Source organism: Agelaius phoeniceus, chromosome 3 (assembly GCF_051311805.1).
Source record: "Agelaius phoeniceus isolate bAgePho1 chromosome 3, bAgePho1.hap1, whole genome shotgun sequence".
NCBI lineage: Eukaryota > Metazoa > Chordata > Aves > Passeriformes > Icteridae > Agelaius > Agelaius phoeniceus.
In genome coordinates, this window is record NC_135267.1 from 72,288,601 (window position 1) to 72,309,809 (window position 21,209).

The window sequence follows — 21,209 nt, forward strand, 5'->3', positions numbered from 1 at the left end:
ACAGCACAGGCTGAAATGCAGAGTCTGCATTATTGCTTCTGCATCTGCCTCATGACTTCTTTTTGAGGTAATATGTCCTTTTTAGAAAAATTTGTTCTTCTTTGATCTAAAGCCTGTGTAATGGACTAATTAGAAAGCTGTTCTGTTCTTGTGATGTACTGCCACTAGTGCTGTTCATTAGAGATGTTTGATCCAGAGTAGCTTTTACTCCAGTGGGAGAGAGAACAACCCAGTAGATGTTATTTTTGGAACCTGCTTTCCAAGATAGTTTGCTAAAACCCAGATTTTACAAGTGCTCTGACACACTAAAATCTTTCTTTGGGTCCAGTATGTTGAATAAGCAGACTGATGTCCTGGCCTCCTGCTGAGAGCAGGTTTGCCCCTGAGCAGGCTGCGTGGTCTGGATAGCTCAGTGCTCTTGCAGGGACAGACTGCCCGAAACCCAAGCAGCTCTCAGCTGCTGGCTACCTTAGCAAGCTTAAGGGATATCAGCTCTTTAGTGATTATCAGCTCTTTGAGTTCAGCTCTTTTGCTTGCTAAGGCACCACAGGCCGGCCAGCAGACACAGAGAGAGGAGAAGGCTGCTCTGGAGTTCAACAGCGATGGCTTTATTGGGGGTCTGTGAAGGGTTCCAGTGACAGCTCTTCCGACCAGAATGGGCTAAAACAGCCCATTATATAGGGTATAGGGGGATCCAAAATTGTCCAATAGCAGGGGTTAAAGGAAAGTGGGGTTACAGAGAGATAAGCTGGGATCCAAAAGGCAGAAGAGAGGGGCTTCTTGCTATTTCACCGTGACATGGCATTTCCTGTCTTTAAGCCTCTTCCCTCCCCGAGGCCCTAGCAGGCCTGGAGCCTGCTATAGACTGAGACTTGGATCAGCTTGCTTAATGTTCCTCATGGAGCAAGACTCTTTAGAATTGCTTCTTGGCAAGTTTTTATGGAGGCAGAAACTGTGGTCTGTAGTTTAGCTCAGTTTAGAACCCATTAGAACTAGAACATTAGATCAGGCCCTTTTGGCCTTATAGGTGATGGTAGTGAATGAGTAATGTACAGCCCTTTATTTGCTGCTGCACGTGGCTCACGTCGGGTTTGTTGCCGTAGCTCATTCTCTCAGATCTTTGTAAGTGCGTATCCTTCAAACATACTTTGGATGTGAGCTTGCAAGGCCTCCTTTGTTTCCTCCTTCCCCAATAACTGGCAGCACACTCTCTTTTTCTCTCTGCCAAGGGACATACTGCCAGCAGAGAGAGGTGGAAGCTATAACAGAAGGAGATGAAGACAACGAGGGCTGCTGCTGTTGCAAGCCCGGGCACTTGCCCCACCTGCTGTCGTGCAATGCAGCCTTCAACCTGCGCTGGCTGACGTGGGAGATCACGCGGAGCCAGTACATCCTGGAGGGATACAGCATCATCGACAACAATGCCGCCACCATGCTGCAGGTGTTCGATCTGCGCAGGATCCTTATCAGATACTACATCAAGGTAAACCCTCTGCTCAAGTGCACTTTGTTTCCTGGGCAGGCTTGTCAAACAGAATGCTGTTTGTCTATGGAAGAAAGAGCATTTGAAGTTTTTTGCTTTATGTTTATCCATCTGCTCTACAGTCTTGATGTTAGATCATAGAACCATAGAATCATTTGGTTTGATCTTAGGATCATCTGGTTCCAGCCCTCCCCCTGTGGCAAGGATACCTTCCACTGGAATAGGGATAATTAATTCATGTCTCCCTTTGCTAAATTTAATTCTGATCACTTACACTTACAGTATAAGTATTATTAGTACAGAAAATGGCAGGGATACTTCAGAGGAGATCAAGAAGGTAAGTTACCATCCTGTAGGGATAAAATCAGACAAAGTGTTCTTACTTATGTTCTTAAGTTTTTACAACACTTCAGTAACAGTTTGTTATTTCTTCTTGCCTTGGCCTTTCCACTGTTTCCTTGTGGAGGGATAGAATGTAAGAAAATAAAGATAGTGCAGAAGGTAGTCTCACACCTGAGGAGTTGCAGCTGTCAATCACCAAAGATTAATCACCAAAGATTAGGAACAGGCCTGCCCTTAATAGGCCACAGCTGTGTCCAATAAGCTGGGTTAGCTGGGTGAGGAGAGAGTTGGAGTGTGTTGGCTGTGCTGTGAAGGAGTCAGTGCTTTGAGGAGCTGCCCATGAGAAATCACCAAGAGGGTATGGACTTCTGAAATAAGATGACAACATTTCCTTTTTTTTTTTTTGGAAAAGAAAAGAAAGGTGTTAACAAGCATAAAGTTCTTGGGGAACTTCTGAAGAGCTGTTTCTCAAATGTACTTTTTTAGTAGTACAAACTCCCTACTTACCTTCTGTTTTACACATATATCACAACACATTTGACATTGGTTCATTACATTGCTTACACACATCAGTTCATTTACACCACTTCTATTATCGCATTGTTATTAAGATCACAATAACCACACAGATACTAATTTGTCAAAATAATTGAACCTTATAGTCTAGCAAGACATCTTCATCCTCTGCCGCAATTCCCAGTCCAGAAAAAAAAAGAATTTGTTGGGCTTTATAATCTTCTACTGAAACAGCAGGAGCCAAGTGCTGCTTGCTATGCCACTGGAACTGCCATGAAGCCAATTGCTAAAGCTCCAAACCACCCTTGACAACTCCTTTTTACTTACATCTCCACAATTGTAAAACTCTGTCAGCTTCAGAGAGAGACCTGTTGTAAATAAGTTAATCACCATTTTTTGCAAATGAACCTATGTAGTAAAAACAAACTCGTTGCTTTACAAAGCTGCTTTGATCATGCAGTTGATTACTTCTGGGATTTCTTAAATAATTTTGTAGGCAGTACAGCCTGGTAACCAACCTGCTTTGTTTAATAAACTAGTTAGAAATAAAACTGCATGTGACCATGATTTTTTTCATTTTAGAAGTGGTGTTTGTGGCTATAAGTTGTTTTAAAGCAATGTAACTAAGCTAAAAAAAACAAAACAAAAACCCAGCTCTTCTTTAATGAGTCTGTTGCTAGAGTTGGTTTGCTTTACTTTAAAAGGTAACCTGAATAACTGGAACATAAACTGGTGCAAGCTGGCAAATGACTCAGCTTTTGATGGGGTATGAGATTGAAAAAATCCTAGTCTAAGCTGCAATCAAATCAGCATCTTATTAGTTCAAAGCATTGAATAATTTTGCTTTTTATACTGGAACTGGTTTTGTGCCTTAAAATCCTCCAATATATGGAGGATTTGTGGGAAGTGTGAAGTTCGCCACATGGGATGTAAAAACTTAACTGAAAGGTGGTTGAGAGCTTCTGGTCCTGGACACACCTGAGCAGCAGCTGACATAGGTAAGATGGCTTAGACAAACTTCCATCCCATGGGATAGAGGTGTGGTTAGTTGATCCTGTTTGGAGTAGAAGGGAGTGGGTTAAATGCTCTCCACATCACTGAGATGTGCTGTGGCTTCATCTCCGCTCTAGGCAGAGTTCATGTGCACTACTGATGGCTGTGAAAGCATGAAAATCAAATCTCTTCTTGGTGGGTTTAGTTGAGCCAGTATTATATTGCACTGACAGAGCTTCATTCTCAGAAAGGTCAGTCTTCGTTCTCAGGCTGTCCATCTTTTTAATCTACTTCTCCTTTTAGGGAAGGACAAAAGAAGATAATAATAACCTGTTGGCTCCTTCAGTATTAGCCTCAGGTGGGGCTCCCTTTAGTGAAGGGAGGGTGCACTCAGGAAATCCCTTCTCTAGAATGTCACTTCCCAAAAGAAAGTTACCTGGATATTTTCTCCTTGTATTTTTAAAGTAATTAGTTTTTTTTCCATAAACAGGGGCTTTAAAAAGGTTTGGTAAAATCTTTAATACAGCCTTGGAAAGTGAGAAGATTATAATATGTATTAGATCAGCTTTTTTACTGTTTATTTAATGCTTACCTCCAAATAAACAGTATCAGACACAGAGGTGAGAATTCATTCCTTCTCCAGCTCTTTCTTTTGGGGAATGCAGATCAAGATCCTGTGCAGTTTCACTGTGAACATTCTAAAAGTCCTTCACACTTTCTTTTTAACAGTGTGAAAGTAATTGTAAGAAGAACTATAGATAAGGCAGTATTCAGGTCACATAAAACACAAACTCAAAAATCACTTAGGCTGGAGTTTCTGCAGGAAATGCACTTCCATTACACTGAGCATTTGGAGTGTTTCTGGTTTATTCTCTGTAGCTTACAATGTTGTAAATATTTACCATATTGTTTCAGAAATGCCATATAGCTGAGGATGTACTTGTGCATAAAACATACCTTGTAAGAGTTACCAAGAGCAGAATTTAATTAGGTGACAGAAGATTTTGTTGTTTCTGTGTCCGATTGCAAGTCTGATTTTTTCCCAGCTGAATCAGCTTTGTAAACACAGATGAGGATAATAAAAAAGCAAACTCTATCTCAAAAATCAACAAAGAGAATGCGTGCTTTGTTTTAGTTCTTCTATCCTTCAAGAATAATTACTGTATTGGTCCTTTAAACAATGAGTTGCACTGAGAATCTTATTCCTAAATCATATTTATTTCATTTGCAGTTTCATCGACAGCCTAGATATGCATACATTTCTTTTTTGGAAGGATTTTTATTCCCCACAAACAAAGTGGGTCAGCTTCTGTAGCCCTTCTGCATATATTTTGAAATAATTTCCTGCCCAACTACTGTGATATTTTTCCCTTGTGTCTCTTCCATCTCTTCTCAATATATTCTTATTTAAGCATCTTTTAGTATTCAAGAAGTCTGTGTATTCGCTGAATGCTGTGTTTTCAGCTCCTATTGTTTCTGCATGAATATTTTTTAAGGAGTCTGTTGTTCTCCACATGCCAAGAAATTAAGGGTCCATCCTGTCCGTATCTGTCTGACTTGTCTCTTTCCTCTGAAGCTTGATTCTCCTCTTACTTTTGTACAATTTGAAAAACAAACTATGGAGAGTATCTGGGGTTTTTCAAAGGGCTGGTAGCACTTCTGTCCTCTGTAATCCATCATATATTAATTTTATACATTTATTTGCTTAGTCCTATTTCCATTGACTGGGTAAAGTAGAACTACATCATCTTCAGCCATGTATACTTGCTCCTCGTTTGCTTTGGTATCCAACTCTAAATTAATATTATAGAACATTATAATGGGACTTTCCTGCTGATAGAACACACTGGAACTTCTTAAGTTTCATATTCTTTTGAAAATATGCTCTAAGTTGTGTTTGTATGGAATTTTTTAATTGCTTTTTTATTTATTATTATTTTAATGTGTCCAGACAGAGTGGTTAGAAAAACTTAGAAACTCGGGCTCAAAAATGAGATATGGGTGTTGCTGCTTTCTAACATTTATGTATTTGGTTAAAGAGCCCCTGCTGAATGCTCCTCTCCCTTCAGTGCTTTAAAAGCAAACTCAGTTATCAGCTTTTTAACTCAACACATAAAAAAAAAACTATTATTCTTTACCTGCTGCATTGACAATTAAAAGACTTGTGTCATACACATTGGTCATGTCTCACCTTGTGGCTAATCAAGAATTAGGAAAGCATCATCCCCAGAAAACAATAAGTCTGCTGAGGGAAAACACATGCCCTACTTTGAGGATGGGACTGTTTACTACTGTTTTTTCAAAACATGCCTAAACTATTATTGATATCACCTTCTCAGTCATAGACTCTAGAATCCCACTAATACTGACATGTTTGACTGCACTGCTGGAACTCTCTATTCCTGTCATTGTATGGATTTTTATGGAAGGCAGAAGGATATTAAAAATACTAATTTTTTTTCTGTTGCCTGCTATCATTATCAATTATTGTCATCTTTTTAACTTGAACACTTTGTGAAGCAATAATGATGCCAAGCAGTAAAATGTAAGAAATAGATATACTATTACAATTCTTAATAGGGTCCTAGTTGGCTTATTCTCTTCTGTATAAAATATGTCTGCTTTAATCAGAGTTCAGAGTGACTAACATTTGCACATTTTGTCAACAGAGTATAATATACTTTACAGCAAGTTCTCCCAAAATCCAGGAGTGGATAAAAGATGAATCCATCCAAAAGATACTGCAGCCTTATGCAAAGTGGCATTATATTGAGCGAGACCTTGCAATGTTTAATGTTAACATAGATGAAGATTATGTTCCGTGTCTCCAGGGAATAACAAGAGCTAGCTTCTGCAGTGTTTATCTGGACTGGATTCAGTTCTGTGCCAGGAAAAGGGTGGAGGTATGTGTCAATTTTATTTTATATATTTTTTTAGTAGTATTAGTTTTAATTCTTGGGATATAAGTGAAATGGTGCGTGACTACTCTTCTACTTGCTCTGGATTAGTAGAATAAAATTTATTTCATATAAGCTTTTAATTTTAATGTAAAAGGAAAACAGGTTTTGTGGAATGGAAAAAACGTATTTTGGAAAATACCTGTGTTCAGAAACTGGAGTCTTAAGGAGCATCAGTCTTTGAATACAGAACCAATTATTTTCTGTGCAAATTTCCAATAATGTTAATTTTGTCAGCTCTAGAAATTACAGATGTATCAAGTGCTCACAGAAGTACTGCTAGAGCAGGCTCCATTCAGACAATGTTATCAGAGCATCACAGTTCCTTCAGTGTTGCCAGTGATTGGTACATTTGCCAAATGTCTGTGATGTCTGTGAATCCCTTTCAGAAGTTTGTTTCTATTTGTGTACAGTTGCAGGATGGCAGGGGAGTGCATGGCACACTCCCTGCTGGCACAGGTCACCTCTGACAGCTCGTGACTCCAACATGAACCACACTACAGAACCGTGTGCCACCACTGCAGCTCTAGAAGGTCAAGGGCAGATGTGCAGCTGTGCATTTGCATGCTCTGAGCCACTGAGATTACTGATGGTCAGCAGTTGTTTGTCAGAAATGCACTACTGTATTTCCATGGAATACTCAGAATAGCCCAGAGGGAGAGTACAGTTTCAAACAAGCATATTGTCTCCATCTAATTTTCTGATTATTGCTGATAGTGGCAGAAGTGGAGAAGTGTCTCTTTCCTGGCCACGATGTGCTGTATTTGTGCATTTTTCCACTCAGGATCACAGAATGCACATCCCATTACTGACCTTAGCTGGTGTGACATCACTGAATCTTTCCTGAAACATCACCAAATATTTCTGCTCCACTTTGGTTCCTTCTCATGTCTCTGATGCTGAGTACCATTCCACCAGTTCCCCTGCATATCATTATATTGATAATGTTTTCATCAAATGTCATATGAGACATTTCCAAAACACCATCTCCTCCTACTAGGAATACTTCACTTCTTTTCTTTCTCATCTCCATGTTTCAGCTCCCAAGTTCTGACACACAAAGAATTGCACAGTGTGGGGGAAAGCCACTGTTAATTGATGCCTTTCCACTTGTGCTCTGCCTTATATTTTCAAATTCAGTTATAGATTTAGGGATGTCAATAGACTTGAAACAAGTAAGTTAGACTTCAAAAGGCAAATTAATGCCTGCACTGATGCCACACACGCGCATTTATCTTTTTGTAACATGCTTTACCTTTGTTTTTTAATTCACTGACTGTAGAGAAGCACAGTTCATGTAGGAAGTGGGATAAAAAACCCAAGTTCACTGTACACATAACCCAGAAAATCAATATATTTTATAGTAGGAGCTACATTCTCCATTATAATTGGCTTCAGTTTTAGAGTCAAAGAAAGCTCTAAGAAATCACTCATTGCATGGACTGAAATAATATGTATCCTCCTGAAGATTAACATGCATGAAGTGTTGTTCCAGTTTTTTCCTCCTGCTTGGTAGCAAATTTTTTTTGTGAAAATTTCATTAGAAGACTTCTCCTGAGCTAGTAAACATAAATGCAATATTCTGAGTGTTTGTTAAAATGGGCAGTCAGTGTCATCAGCCATTTAGATAGATACTGTTATTCACTGAAAGTGTGTGCCTCTGAACTTTTCCAAAGATATTGTACTTCTGAAATTTGTGGTAAGGTTTCATAGGAACTGTGGTCCATGAAAAAGGTTTTGGCTGTCTCCAATTGCAGTGTCTCCCAACTACAAGGAACTTCCTCCAGTTTAGAATGTCAGATCTGGGAGGAGTGGAAACAAACCAAAACCCCACAATAAAACATCACCACCACCAAAGCTCCTTTCCCTTGGGATCTCACTACCTGAGAATGGAATCTTCTGTTTCCAGCCAAAACAAGCTTGCATTTTGCAAAAATCCTCTGATGGTGATGGTCTTCCTTCTTGGTCTGTTTAATTGCAAAGAATGTTTTGATGTGCAGGTCCAGCTACATGCAAATGTAATGAATGTCACTATTTGTGGTGCTTTTAAATGTGATGTTTGCACTTGAGAGTAATGTGCTAATCTCCAAACTTTGTAGCACCTGGACAGTGATGAGGATTCTCCTCTCGTGACACTTTCCTTTGCCTTGTGTATACTGGGTCGGAGAGCTTTGGGAACTGCATCTCACAATATGGCCATCAGGTAATCTTAGGAATCCCTTTTTCCTCATGTTAAAACAAAGACCTGTTTGTCTTTTTTCACATGATGCGGGATCTCAAGAGAAGATTAGATCAAGGAAAAATCTCATTACTCCATAAAATGTTTTCTGTCATTCCTGGTCATCTTTTTCTTTGTGGTTGGCTAAATAACTAGTGCCAGTCTTTATTTTGTAGGGCAGAGCAGAATTTTTGATTGAAAGAATCAGTACCAATGGTTATTGCTTGTGTTCACTCATGCCTGGCTACTGGAATGCTGTCCTTCCTCTGGCATCCCAGTAGAAGGAAGAAATCTACAGAAGAGAAAGAAACTGCTGTCATCTGAGTTGTAGTTAGCTAAATAATAATAAATGTAAAAGGGTTCTCCTTTGTATTCCTCAGGGGTGTATTCCTGTTCATTGTGCCACTTTATTCTGGCAGCTAAGGAAGGAAGAACCTCTCATCTCCTGAGGCTGCAGCTTTGTCTGTTCTCAGTCTACCTAGCTCATTTGTTCATTCATTCTAAACACTTCTTCCTAGGAAGTCTGGTTAATTAAGATATGTTTCAGTTGAGATTGTTTCTAAATATGCTCTTCGTCTTATATTTTCATTAGGGATTCTTCCATTTTCACTAGGAGTTATGAGTTGTTTGGGTTTTATACAGTGTAATTTACACTGTGCTATAGATGAGGCATTTTATCAATGAAATGATGATTATTTTAATGGAGTTTAACTTTCCACATAATTTTAGGGGTTTATTAGGTTTATTTGAACCCTCTCTGTGTACAGGAGTTTAGTAACAATGGAGAAGCTGAATAAATACAGCTTGTAAGTGACCTTGCTATGTTGGCACAGAATGGTGAGCAAAGCTACCTAGACCTCTATCAACATGCTCCTTAGAGAGGATTTTTCTTACTAACAAGCAAACAGAGACAGCATGTGTGATTTTGAATGCATTTTGTTAAAACAGTCTTTTTAAATATTCATTCTAGCTTTGTTATCTGTTGAGACATTTATAACATTTTGCTTTATGTCTTCCATACAAAATATTTGTGGCTCATGTGGCTCATTTCTTATTGTGCTGCTGATTTCTGCTTTCCAAAGTGGCTTTTGTCATCTTTCTACTAGTTTTTGCACATTTCCTTCCTGTAGTAGTTTTCTTCTGGGCTATATTTCTTCTCCCTTCATTTCTATTCACTCAAATTAGTATGATGTTAGGTAAGTCATTGTATTTTTTAAATTGTCCTGGTTTTTTGATGATACAAATTTTAGAGTTTGGGGACATGATGGGAAAGTTTATGGGCATTTATGATATTTGCTTGATAAAAGATTAAAGTGATTTTTGATCTGTGCCTGCAATAGATAGGTCACAGCGATATTAGGAATTCATCTAAAAATAACACAAAAGGTCCCTAAAACTGTCATCACATTGCACATACTTTCCACTGGATCTTAAAATCTTCATTACAATGCTTTGGCTCTAGTACAGATACAATAACAATGTCCCCTGTTTGTACTGGCTTACATGGTTAGTAGCTAATACAGAGGGATAATATTATCAGAGACTTTCCAAAGCTTAACATGGAAAGTGTGAATATTGAGGATAATTATTTGTATAGTGTTCTGTAAAGATTTTAATAATAATTTCAGGAGTCGGCTACACCATGTCTTTTCAAAATCTGACAAATACCAATGAACTGGATTACTTCCTCTCTTTTGATAAGTGGACTCTCCATATTTAAAAATACTTTTCTTAGGAAGGGAAGGTCTGCAGAAAGGCAAAAACTGGGGTAGTCATCTGAGGTGCACAGCTCTGTCCCTTTTTTTTAATCTGTTCTATATAATCTTCAATTAAGCCCTGGTTTTCTTTTTATTAGGCAAGTGCTCCAGGGCAGTATCAAATCATTGTATTTTTAAAATGTATTTTGTGACATGAAAGGGACTAAGTGGAAGCTTCTGTCAGTATCTTTTCCAATGCTACTTCACAAAAGCTTTCCCTGGAAAAGTTTCACTGTGGAAAAACTGTGTCACTTCCCCACCTGGCTAAATTACCTTTATTGCATTTCCACTGTCAGAAGGATCTGGAGAAAAGAAAAGGAATCTGAGTAGCGCACTTGAAGTTATAAATTGTTGCAGCTACAAAACTTAACTTTAGCATGGTAAAATACATTTCTTCTTGTCTTTCAGAATATATATATCTTCACTGACAAAACCAATTTAGTAGAAATTATTAACTGAGTAGGGAGGTGGATACCCTACCCCCCTGACATCAAGACCTTTATCAACAGAAATCCCCCAAAAACATTCACTTGAGCATGAAGGGCACCCTGCTTACGGTGTTCATTGCTTCAGACAGATCTGCACAACTTGTTTAAACACAAATTAGCAGTCAGTCAGTGAGACTCCAATAGGAATACAATTATTCAGCAAGCATGCAAGGGGAAGGAGACTTTGTCCAATGTGTGCAATGCTGCTGAGGCCAGAAGGACATGCTCATGAGAATTGTCTTCAGGCACTCCTCCCTCTGTGTTTGGCAGAGCACAGCAGCTCTCACCACGGAGAGATCTTGAGTGTTCTGCTGGTGCTTGCCCCCAGCTCTCACAGTGCTGCAGGTCTGCATTCAGTCACATGGGGCAGAGGTGCTTCAGGTCCTCAGGAGCCACAGGAACATTTCCTTGAGTGATGCTTCACAATCCTTTTCTTTGAAAAGGTGCCATGATATTTTGGGGGCCTTTTGGAGCCTACTGGTGCTGAAGAGGGTTTTAGTTTTCTCAGGAATGGTCAGAGCAGGCAAAAGTGTGCATGAGAGGGAGATGTACCACATGTATGAGGTTGGAACTAGATGATATTGAAGGCCCCTCCTAACCCAGGCTATTCCATAACTCTGGCTGTTGGGATGTGGCTCATTTTGTCAGAGCTCCTAAGACGTTTAGCCACACTCAAATGCTGGATACAAAAATACAGATTTAGGTTACTCTGGTAAGCCCTGAGAATTTACCTTGAACATCATCTCAGGACTTTCTATTAATTCTCTCTGTGGAGCATCTTGTGTGCAGCATTGCTAGAGCTTTTGGGATGAGTTTGAGGTGTGAGGGCCATGTAGGCATCACACTCATCTCGCTGTATGAAGCATTTCAGATGTTCAGAGGAGGCAAACCAGCCAAGAATATGGGGTGCTCTGCAGTTCATGTTTTGTTCTCAGAGGTGACTATGCAGGTAGTTGGAAACTTTCTCTGGACTAAATCTAGTCCTTGGAGGGGTGACAGTCATCCAACTGCTGTGCAGTGGAGCAAAGGTAATGTTACTGTGGGCTACAGAGTTGAGAGTCAAGTTTACATTGTGTATGCAAACTATCAATTTGCACTCATTTACACATGATTTTGTCTAATCTATTAATCAGCAAATGTCACTGTGTAAACCAAGATTTTAAATGCTCTTATATAATGTATGTAAATAATTATTCACTGTACCTGTTCATGTAAATGTCAGTAGAAACCTAACATTAACACTAGATTACATAATAAGTGCATTATCATTAAGGAGGCAGAACATTGCAATGCAAATCACTTGCTCTTTTAAACTGTCATTAGGAGGCATCCTGCACAAAATGCAATTTGAAGAATGACATGACATTACCATTAATTTATTCAAATGTGGGTGATATGTTTAGTTGTGTATTTATTAAAAAAATACAGAATAATTCTATTCGGCCACTAAAGCTACTAGTAAAGAAATATTTAGTAAAAATTTCAAATTTGGAAAAATACAGAAGTGTCTTGATAAAGCATCTCTTATCAGATACTTCCAACACTACCAAGATTGGCTGCTCAGGTTCCCCAAGCTCAGTTTGGACAAAGGATCATTCCAAGGAATGCCTCTGCCTGGAGGAGCTGCTGCTCGCTTTGAAACCCAGGGAAGAAGCTGGCCCCACTTGCCTCTTCCCACCTGGTCACCCCACTGCACTGCCCAGCATCTGGGGGAAGGGGAAGACACAGAGCCATGGCACCACAGGGCTGCTCTGGTGCTGCACTGCTGTGGGAGTTCAAGCAGACAGTGCAGCTTGATGTCTGCCAGAGCTGAGCAGGGCAGAAAAGTTTGACTCTTAGCTTACAATCACTGTCATCTAAAATATCCAATTAGAAGGACTACCACTGAAAATATTTCAGGTGAACTATGACATTCAGGTCATTACTAGCTCACAGACATGCCTGTCCCTTTATTCCTTAAATAAACCTACAGTTAACACTGGAGAAGGTCTGCAGATGCAAAATACACACAGAGATATTCGCCAGCTCATTAGTCTGCATCCATACTGCTTTCAGGCCAGCACTAAATGCTTTTAGTTTCAGCTGTTGGAGCAGCATGACGAGTGCAGTAGGAGGGAGTATTTGCTTTGGCACTGTTGCCCTCCCTCTGGTATTTGTGGTGCTACTTAATCCCCTCTTTTCTGCACCTTCAAGGAGCTGACAGTTCCCATGCACCTACCAGCCTTGTTCTAAGGCAGCTCGCAGTTGTGACAGCAGCTTTTCAGGTTGTTAGCTCCGAGGGTTGGAAATGTTGCCAGATACTGTAGTTATGTCTCTTACAGATTAACGTTGTTTCTTTGACATGTAATTTTACCTTAACTTGTTTTAAAAATATTTTGAACCAGCCTGTAACTACAGCAGATTACTAATTGAGGTATGTTAAAAGTGGGCCAAGAAAACAGCAACAACCTTGAGTGAGGCCTGAGATCAAAGTGGTTGAGAGTCAGGCCTGAGATCAAAGTGGTTGACTTTTACAGCTTCCTAATAATCTCATTAGTGTCTTCAGGAGAGAGCATAACAATGGGAAGAATAACGAGAACTGTATCTTATATGGATTAAGGAGGCTGCATATTACAGAAGCAATGGCTTGAGATAGTGTCACATTATAGGCAGAATGTACCCAAAAGCCTCATTACAATTGTCAGGAGAATAAAAGATGCCCATGGTTTTGTGAATACAGCAATCTCCTCCAGACCGCTCTGGTGGAAAATACAATTCATAAAATAATTGACTCTCAGCCTCTCACAACTACTGCCACCACTGATTTGCTCCTTGTAGCAGTCATGTTTGTTCTTAAAAATCCCCTGAGTTAGGGAACTTGTTATGTAGAGGGATGACAAATGGATGAGCCTCCCCTCAGCCCAGGGAGAGCTGTACGTGCTTCCCCCCGCTCCCTCTGCTGATGCTGGGCTGCAGTTTGCATGGCTGTCCTAGTCCCAGCCTTCAGCACATCCTGCTCTTAACAGCAGCCTGTTTGCTGATGCCTGTAAGGCACTTTGATGTGGATGCAAGCTCTGTGTCTGCTCTGGTGTTCAGATTTGACTCTGAGAGCCTCCCAAGATGTAAAAACCAGTTCTCTCTCCTGCCTACTCCTCCCTTCATCCCAGCCAACTTTTCAGAGCAAATACAGGGGGTGTTATGTGGGGAGAAACTATACTACAGATCATCATTAGATGCAGAGTTGAAGGTAACTTTTAAAATTTCATCCTGGGAAGAATATTTAGCTACAGAACGTTTTTTTTCCAGGCAAGGATTCAGCTGTGAATGCTGGTGTTTTCTGGTGGGTGGGCAAGTGAAAGGAGCCTTCCTGATGTGTAGCCTTTTCAAAGGGGCCATAGTCACATTTCACCATGCTGGCTGCACTATTCTCCCCTCACCCTCCCAGCTGGCTCATTCTAGTGCTTTCCTAGCTGTTAAGCAGGGTTTGAGTATATTATCATTCTCTGAACTGTGGGGATGATGGATTGAAGGTCAGTGGGGACCAGGACTCAGTCCTTAAGGACACATTATAACTCCCACTGAAATCAATGCTTGAATGTTTTGAAGATCTGAGTGTGTCTGTCTCACACAGGCATGTTTTCATACATAACTTAGTGCCAATAAGTGCAAATCAGTTAAGAATTCATAAAAGTTTCTCTGTACTCCTTATGTTCCCAGCAGTGACAGCAGCCCTGCCTTTCTGGCTAGTTTTGGTCCCATTGCTTCATTTATTTGTATTACATGATGCTTTCATGGAGAAAATCAGTATCCAGTTGTTTCTCTGATAACAACGTATGTATTTCCAATTTAATTTCTAAGACATACTACCTACCAAGAGCAAAATTAGAATGCCTTTCAGCTGAAGCTGGCCAGGCATTCTCCCAATCTCTTCTTCCTCTCTCTGAGAAGAGAAAATATTGAAAAGATTTTTTTTCTTTTTTATGAAATAATTAAGAAAGCTCAATTATGTGGAAAGATTATGTGTCCTCTAGAGAAAGGCTGAGCAGTAATGAAAACTACTAACATCTTAATATGGCTTCTCCCCAGAGTCTTTACAATCTAGAAGATGAACTGTTGTAAGAGTGAGTGAAATCTTAGCAGGTAGATGAAACCATATCCTGTGGGTTTGCAAGATATGCCTGTTTTTAACAGATGGTTCTATTTTCCTCAATTTTGAGATCACTTCTTCAGAGCAACATTGGGACAGCAGTAACCTACACCATTATACAAGTGACAGTGGCATGGCAGTCCTGTAATTCAGGGTGCAGATCAGAGCTGAAGGCTGATGGTTTCCCTTCACAAAGCCCTTGCACAGCCATCTTCTAACAGCTACCTGGTTTTGTAGCTTTTACCTTGTGCTTGTATCTCAGTTCCAGGTAAGCCATCATGCAAGGCCAGGCAGAACTGCCTACATCTGGTCTCCTATGTTACAAAAAAGAAACTCAGTGTGTGTTTACTTTAGGGCTCATTGTTTGAGTAGGAAGCACCTGTTGGTTGATTCCTGCTCTCACCTGGTTTGCTGAACAGTTCTGAAATTTAGTATTCTCAGTACATCTGCTTTAATGTTCACATTTAGGTTTGAATGTAGTGAGAAAGGTCTTAGATTTCCAGAAAGTATTTTTTTCTATTATTATTTTTCATTTACAAGGAGAAGTGTTAACAGGACTGATCGATAAACTTTCAAATAAGGAAGCAGCTTCTGCTGGCTGCACAGGGAGTGCAGCTGGCACTCTGACCTGGTTGGTCCCTTTGGCACAGCTGCAGAGAAGCAGTGCCCTGAGGCACTCTGTGACTCAGTCACCCATCCTGAGGACATCCTTCATTCCATTCATCTCATGGCCAGTCATTTACAGAGCACATAGAGAGAAACTGCCTCTCCCACGGAATGGTTTTGTGTCAGAGAAATGCGATGTGACCCCGGCTTTACACCCACCGCAGGCACTCACCCTGGGCCGGAGGGTCACTGCCCACTGCACAGGTCAGCAGGAGGCTGGTGACTGACAGATCTGCCTTGGAGAGATGGGAATGACTCCTGGGAGTGACTGCTGCTTTCTCTTCCAGCCTGGACTCTTTCCTTTATGGGCTCCATGCTCTGTTTAAAGGAGATTTCCGGATAGCAGCCAAAGATGAGTGGGTCTTTGCTGACATGGATCTGCTGCACAAGGTTGTTGCCCCAGCAATCCGAATGTCTCTGAAGCTGCACCAGGTAGGGCATCTATTTATGTATTTATTTTTATCATTTACTATTGTGTCTGTTTTCTTAGGAAAATGCAGGATACCTTAGCAACTGTCCAAAGGAGAAAAAAAAAAAGGGAAATTGAGTACTTGCCACCTTATTCTAAGAAACATCATTCACTAAGATGGAAGAGTTTGGCAATTATTTATTTTGCATTCACTTAATGTTCTTTTCTGCACCCCCATCTGCCCATTTGAAACCACTTTGCAGAGCTTGACCCTGCATTTTTCATCAAAAGAAAGCAGAAAATCTTGTAATATTTTACTTGTGTGGATACTTTAAAGGTGGTTTCTAGATTGAAGGGAAATCCATTGATTATGCTGATTTCACTGCTAATTTCAGGTCAGGCTCTGTATAGCTTGGAGTTGATTTTGTTCCTGTTCTGGCACATTATGATTTAGTATCATATGCTTTTATTATTAGTGATATTTATAATTGTTCTAGATGTTACTTACTGAACTGCTGTAAATTTGTATCTGCTTCTTTGACACAATAATTTTATGATGTTATCGCTGGCCATGGTGCTGCTGGGTGAAATTTCAGTATTGTGGTATTTGCTGATGGATTCCCAGTCTGTGCTATTGTTGATGGGGTTTTGTGAATTAAAATAAGAATTTCCACAAGAACTGTGGACTGTCCTAGGTGATATCTCTCTCCAGCTTACCCAAAAGCTCTGCCTCCCATAGTTTCACACTCCATTTAAAAAAAAAAGATAGGCTGGTATTCTCCAAATGCCTTTGTCCAGTGTAGTCATGGGATCAGAACAGGTTACAATAAAACTGAAATTGTACCTTTCTATATCACTGTTAAATGAAGCTCCCAAAAGACACTCTTTAGCAAGTGTCAAGTCACTTGGAGAGTGCTAGCTGGCAACTGTTTGGAAGGCAATATTTTGTTTACTGTTTATAGTTTGTGTTTTCACAAATGTACCTGACCGGTTCAATACTTTTTCCTGTACGAGCAGGACCAGTTCACGTGCCCAGATGAGTATGAGGACCCAGCAGTTTTGTATGAAGCCATCCAATCCTTTGAAGAAAAGGTTGTGATTTGTCACGAAGGGGACCCAGCCTGGCGCAGCGCAGTCCTGTCCAACCGGGAGGAGCTGCTGACTCTCAGACACGTGGTAGATGAAGGAGCAGATGAATATAAAGTTATCATGCTCCACAAAAGCTACCTGAGCTTCAAGGTGATCAAGGTACATATGCCATCTTTCTAATACTGCAGTAATTTTGGGCTGTGGTAACTAGTATTAATTCTGAGTAATGTGGTCGAAAGGAGAAGTTAATAGTAGTTTTTAGAGTAGAGACTGGAGGCCAAAAGAGCTCTCTTCAATCTACTTCCATTTTGCCACCCACATTTGTGTCTCTGAAATAACATTCCAGGCTTTACCAGGGAGTCACTGCAAAAGTTCATAAAAAGCTGTGGGTGCAAAGACATCATGATGTGTTTGCACACTCAGCCACTGCTGTTCTACTTAGATCCTGTAGTTCTGCATCTTGAGTAGCAAGTGCTTTTGCATGATCTGCATGTTTTAACCCACCTGCAGGTCAACAAGGAGTGTGTCAGAGGGCTTTGGGCTGGCCAGCAGCAGGAACTGATTTTCTTACGCAATCGTAACCCCGAGAGAGGAAGCATCCAGAACAATAAACAGGTGTTGCGGAACTTAATTAATTCTTCATGTGATCAGCCCCTGGGATATCCAATGTATGTTTCCCCCTTAACCACCTCGTACCTTGGGACACACAGCCAACTGAGGAACATTTGGGGGGGACCTGTCAGTTTGGACAACATTAAAAAGTGGTTCAAATCCAAGTGGTTAAGGTAGGTGTTTAATTTTGGCTATGCTGATAAGAGACCCTGCAGTCTCAGTTTCATTGTATTTTCTGTTAAAAGAGAGTAATTCTGTATTGTTATCTATGAGTAAAAAAATTAATTGCAAGTAACTCAGAATATAACAAAATAGTGCTGCAAATAGAACAGAAAGAAAATCCATTAATTCATTCATGACAAAGCTTTCTACATGTTCAACAAGAGTCATTCAAATCACACTGCACTACAGACACTTCCCTCATTCCACGGAATTTTACTGTTTATGCCATCTAAATAAGGGTATCTTTTCTGTAACTCTGACCATGAGTAAATGTGCTGGTGGATTTTGGTGAGTTATGCTCTGAAGGTTCAGCAGTTAGATATCCACCCCCAAGTTATTGTTCTTGACCAAAGCACACCTAAAAATGTACTTGCTATTCACCAAAACTGCCTGACTTCCTCTAGCTATGCATGATCACTACCTGACACTTCATCTCCCATTCCTACTTGCACTTTTCAGACAACAACAGCTCCCTTGCCTCATTCCCTGTCCTGCTGCTGCTGTAGCTGAGGAAAGGCAGGGCACCATGGAGACATAATGGGAGCCAGCTCGTGTGCCAAGACCTGTGTTAAAATGTCAATATTGTATCTAATGGCTTAACATGCTAGTTTCCCACCATGCAGCCCATCCCTCTGAGCTCTCTCCAGCACATTCCTCTTTGCTACTTGGTTACTTCATGCAGAAATTAATCTTGGGAGATCACTGTAACATTAGATAAAGATCCCTAAGGTATTTCAGGATTCCAAAGCCAATAAACGCAGACAATTGGCTTGTGTCGTATACAATTTTGTTTCAAGAAAGCTTATCCTTGCCATCTCAACATGTCAGAAGACCTGCAGTGGTGTGAGAGAGAGCACTCTTTGAGGGCACCTAACAGTGGTGACACAAATTTTCATGTGTAACAAGAGGCTGACCCTGTGTGTGTTCCTGCAAACAGAATGCGAAAGGACTGCCATGCAGCAGCTCACCATGAGAGAGGCAATGTTGAAGATGTGGATAGTGCAGGGGGGTCTTCATCTAGCAACAATTCCACAGGGAATTCAAGCCAGAGCAGTAGCTCACAGCCCACCAGGGATGGAACCCCTCAGCTGCAAACTTCATCTCAAGAGGTCCATCAGCGGGCAGGTATTTGCACAATTTATTTGCCTTTCTCTGGAGTCTTCTCCTGGGGGGGGTCATGAGGGCAGGTGCCTTTGGGGAGTCCTCAAATCCAGTGGAAAAGTAATTTTAGAGAGTGCAGTTTGTCTCTCCTAAAGACCAAGAATATGTAGGAGATGGCTTCCCAATATTGTTCCAGGTATTTACTGGGAGGGTGTAACACAAATGTGATTCACCAAAGGTTCCACTGTCAAAGTCCATTATGGGTAATTTTTGGCCTAGCAGGTGCCACTAAGAATGCCAGAATGAGAAATGCAGATGGGAGGGAGTGTACACATGCCATGCAGGGAGCCTGTACCACAGTGAACCTCTGCTTATTGTTGGCTGGGAACAGCAGAAAGAAAGCATGCAAAAATCTTAATTATCTTGGAAGGACCATGGCAATTTATTTGAGGAATTGGTTTGGCTGCTCATCAGTGCATGTGGAGAACAAACAAATGGAAAATAGCTTCTTATGCCTATATAGCAGTTACCGAGAGAAAATTAAATGTTGCCAATCATTCTGTCAACTAACAGCTGAGCCCTTCTCATATTATGGATTCAAAAGTGCTTCAGACATATTCACAAGGTGGAACTAGTGGTCTTTACATTGGAAATGTATGTTAAGTAATAAGGATAAGGATAAGCAGTTGTTTGGACAGTCACATCCAGAGGGTGGTGGTCAATGGTCTAGAGTCCTGATGGACATCAGTGATAAGTGGTGTCCCTCAGGAGTCCGTACTGGGACCATTGTTATTTAATATCTTCATTAATGACATAGATAAAGGAATTAAGTGCACCCTCATCAAATATGCAGATGACATTGAGCTGAGTGGTGCAGTTGACACAACTGAAGGATGGGGATGCCATCCAAAGGGACCTGCACAAGCTCAAGAAGTGGGCCCAGGGGAATCTCATGCAGTTTAACAGTGCAAGGTGCTGCACTTGGGTCAGGGGAATCCCCGGTATCACCAGAGGCTGGGGATGAACAGATGGAGAGCAGTGAGAAGGACCTGGGGATGGGGATGGGTGAGAGACTGGACATGACCCAGCCATGGGCACTCCCAGCCCAGAGAGCCAAACATGTCCTGGGCTGCATCCAAAGCAGTGTGGGCAGCAGGGCAGGGAGGGGATTCTGCCCCTCTGCTCTGCTGAGAGCCCACCTGGAACCCTGCATCCAGCTCTGGGGTGCCAGCACAGGAAGAAGATAAACTCGTTGGAGCAGGTCCAAGGAAGGGATACTAAGATGATTATGTATGAGGAAAGGCAAAGAGAATTGGATTTGTACAACCTGGAGAAGAGAGGGCTTTGGGATGACCTAATTGTGACTTTCCAGTACCTGAAGGGAGTTCACAAGATGGAAAGTGACTTATTACAAGAATGTGGAGTGAACAAGGGGGAATGGCTTCAAACTGAAAGAGGTTTAAGGATTTAATTGGATATTAGGAAAAAAATACTGTGAGGGCAGTGAGGCACTGGATCATGTTGCCCCTGAGAAATGTGGATGCCCCATTCCTGCAAATATGCAAGGCTGGGTTAGATGGGGCTTTGAGCAACCTAATCTAGTAATAGGTGTCCTTGTCCACAGCAGGGAGGTTGGAACTAGACAAGCTCTAAGGTCCCTTCCAACCCAAAACATTCTAGGACTCTAAGTTTGCCAGTGGGTGACTGTGAGATCTATCACTGTGGGATCAGGACTTGTAATGTAAACCAAATCAACTCTACATTTCAACAAGTTTGTAGCATTATTGTATAAATTAAAGCAGAGAACTTGAGGGGTTGACACTTGTTTGTTTCCTGTTAGATCATTTTGACGTATCATTAAAGATAATGGGCAGTACTGGAATAAACCTTGCCCTGAATATAAATCACATTGCAAGAATAAAATAACTGCAGCTTTTAATTGTGTCTAGTGTTGGAGGAATCCCCATGTGCATACTCATAACTTGACACCACAGTAATCAGCGTAGCGAGCTTAATTGTGATATAATGATCCTAAGCATACCATACAATAAAGTAAGTTAATTGTGAGTTGTTCAAAAGAACATATTGATTGGATGCCCAGAAAAACATAATCAAGAGACAAAGTCACTCTTAGATAAGAAAAGCAACCTGGCTTTTGTTAAGACGTGCACAGCAAATCCAAGGAAATGGTGCAAATTGAAATCCATATTCACTCCTAATACGCTGTAGA

General features: G+C 40.8%; 1 protein-coding gene across 2 annotated transcripts in view; it reads left to right on the forward strand.

Moving 5' to 3' along the window:
• Window positions 1-21,209, forward strand: part of PCNX2 (pecanex 2) — a 153,137-nt gene that overhangs the window by 122,404 nt on the left and 9,524 nt on the right. For both annotated transcript variants that reach the window (XM_077175595.1, XM_077175596.1), the window contains 7 exons: window positions 1,230-1,483; window positions 6,004-6,237; window positions 8,391-8,494; window positions 15,834-15,978; window positions 16,973-17,203; window positions 17,555-17,829; window positions 18,816-19,003. In XM_077175595.1, coding sequence (XP_077031710.1) covers window positions 1,230-1,483; window positions 6,004-6,237; window positions 8,391-8,494; window positions 15,834-15,978; window positions 16,973-17,203; window positions 17,555-17,829; window positions 18,816-19,003 — 1,431 coding nt within the window. The remainder of the gene's footprint in view (window positions 1-1,229; window positions 1,484-6,003; window positions 6,238-8,390; window positions 8,495-15,833; window positions 15,979-16,972; window positions 17,204-17,554; window positions 17,830-18,815; window positions 19,004-21,209) is intronic.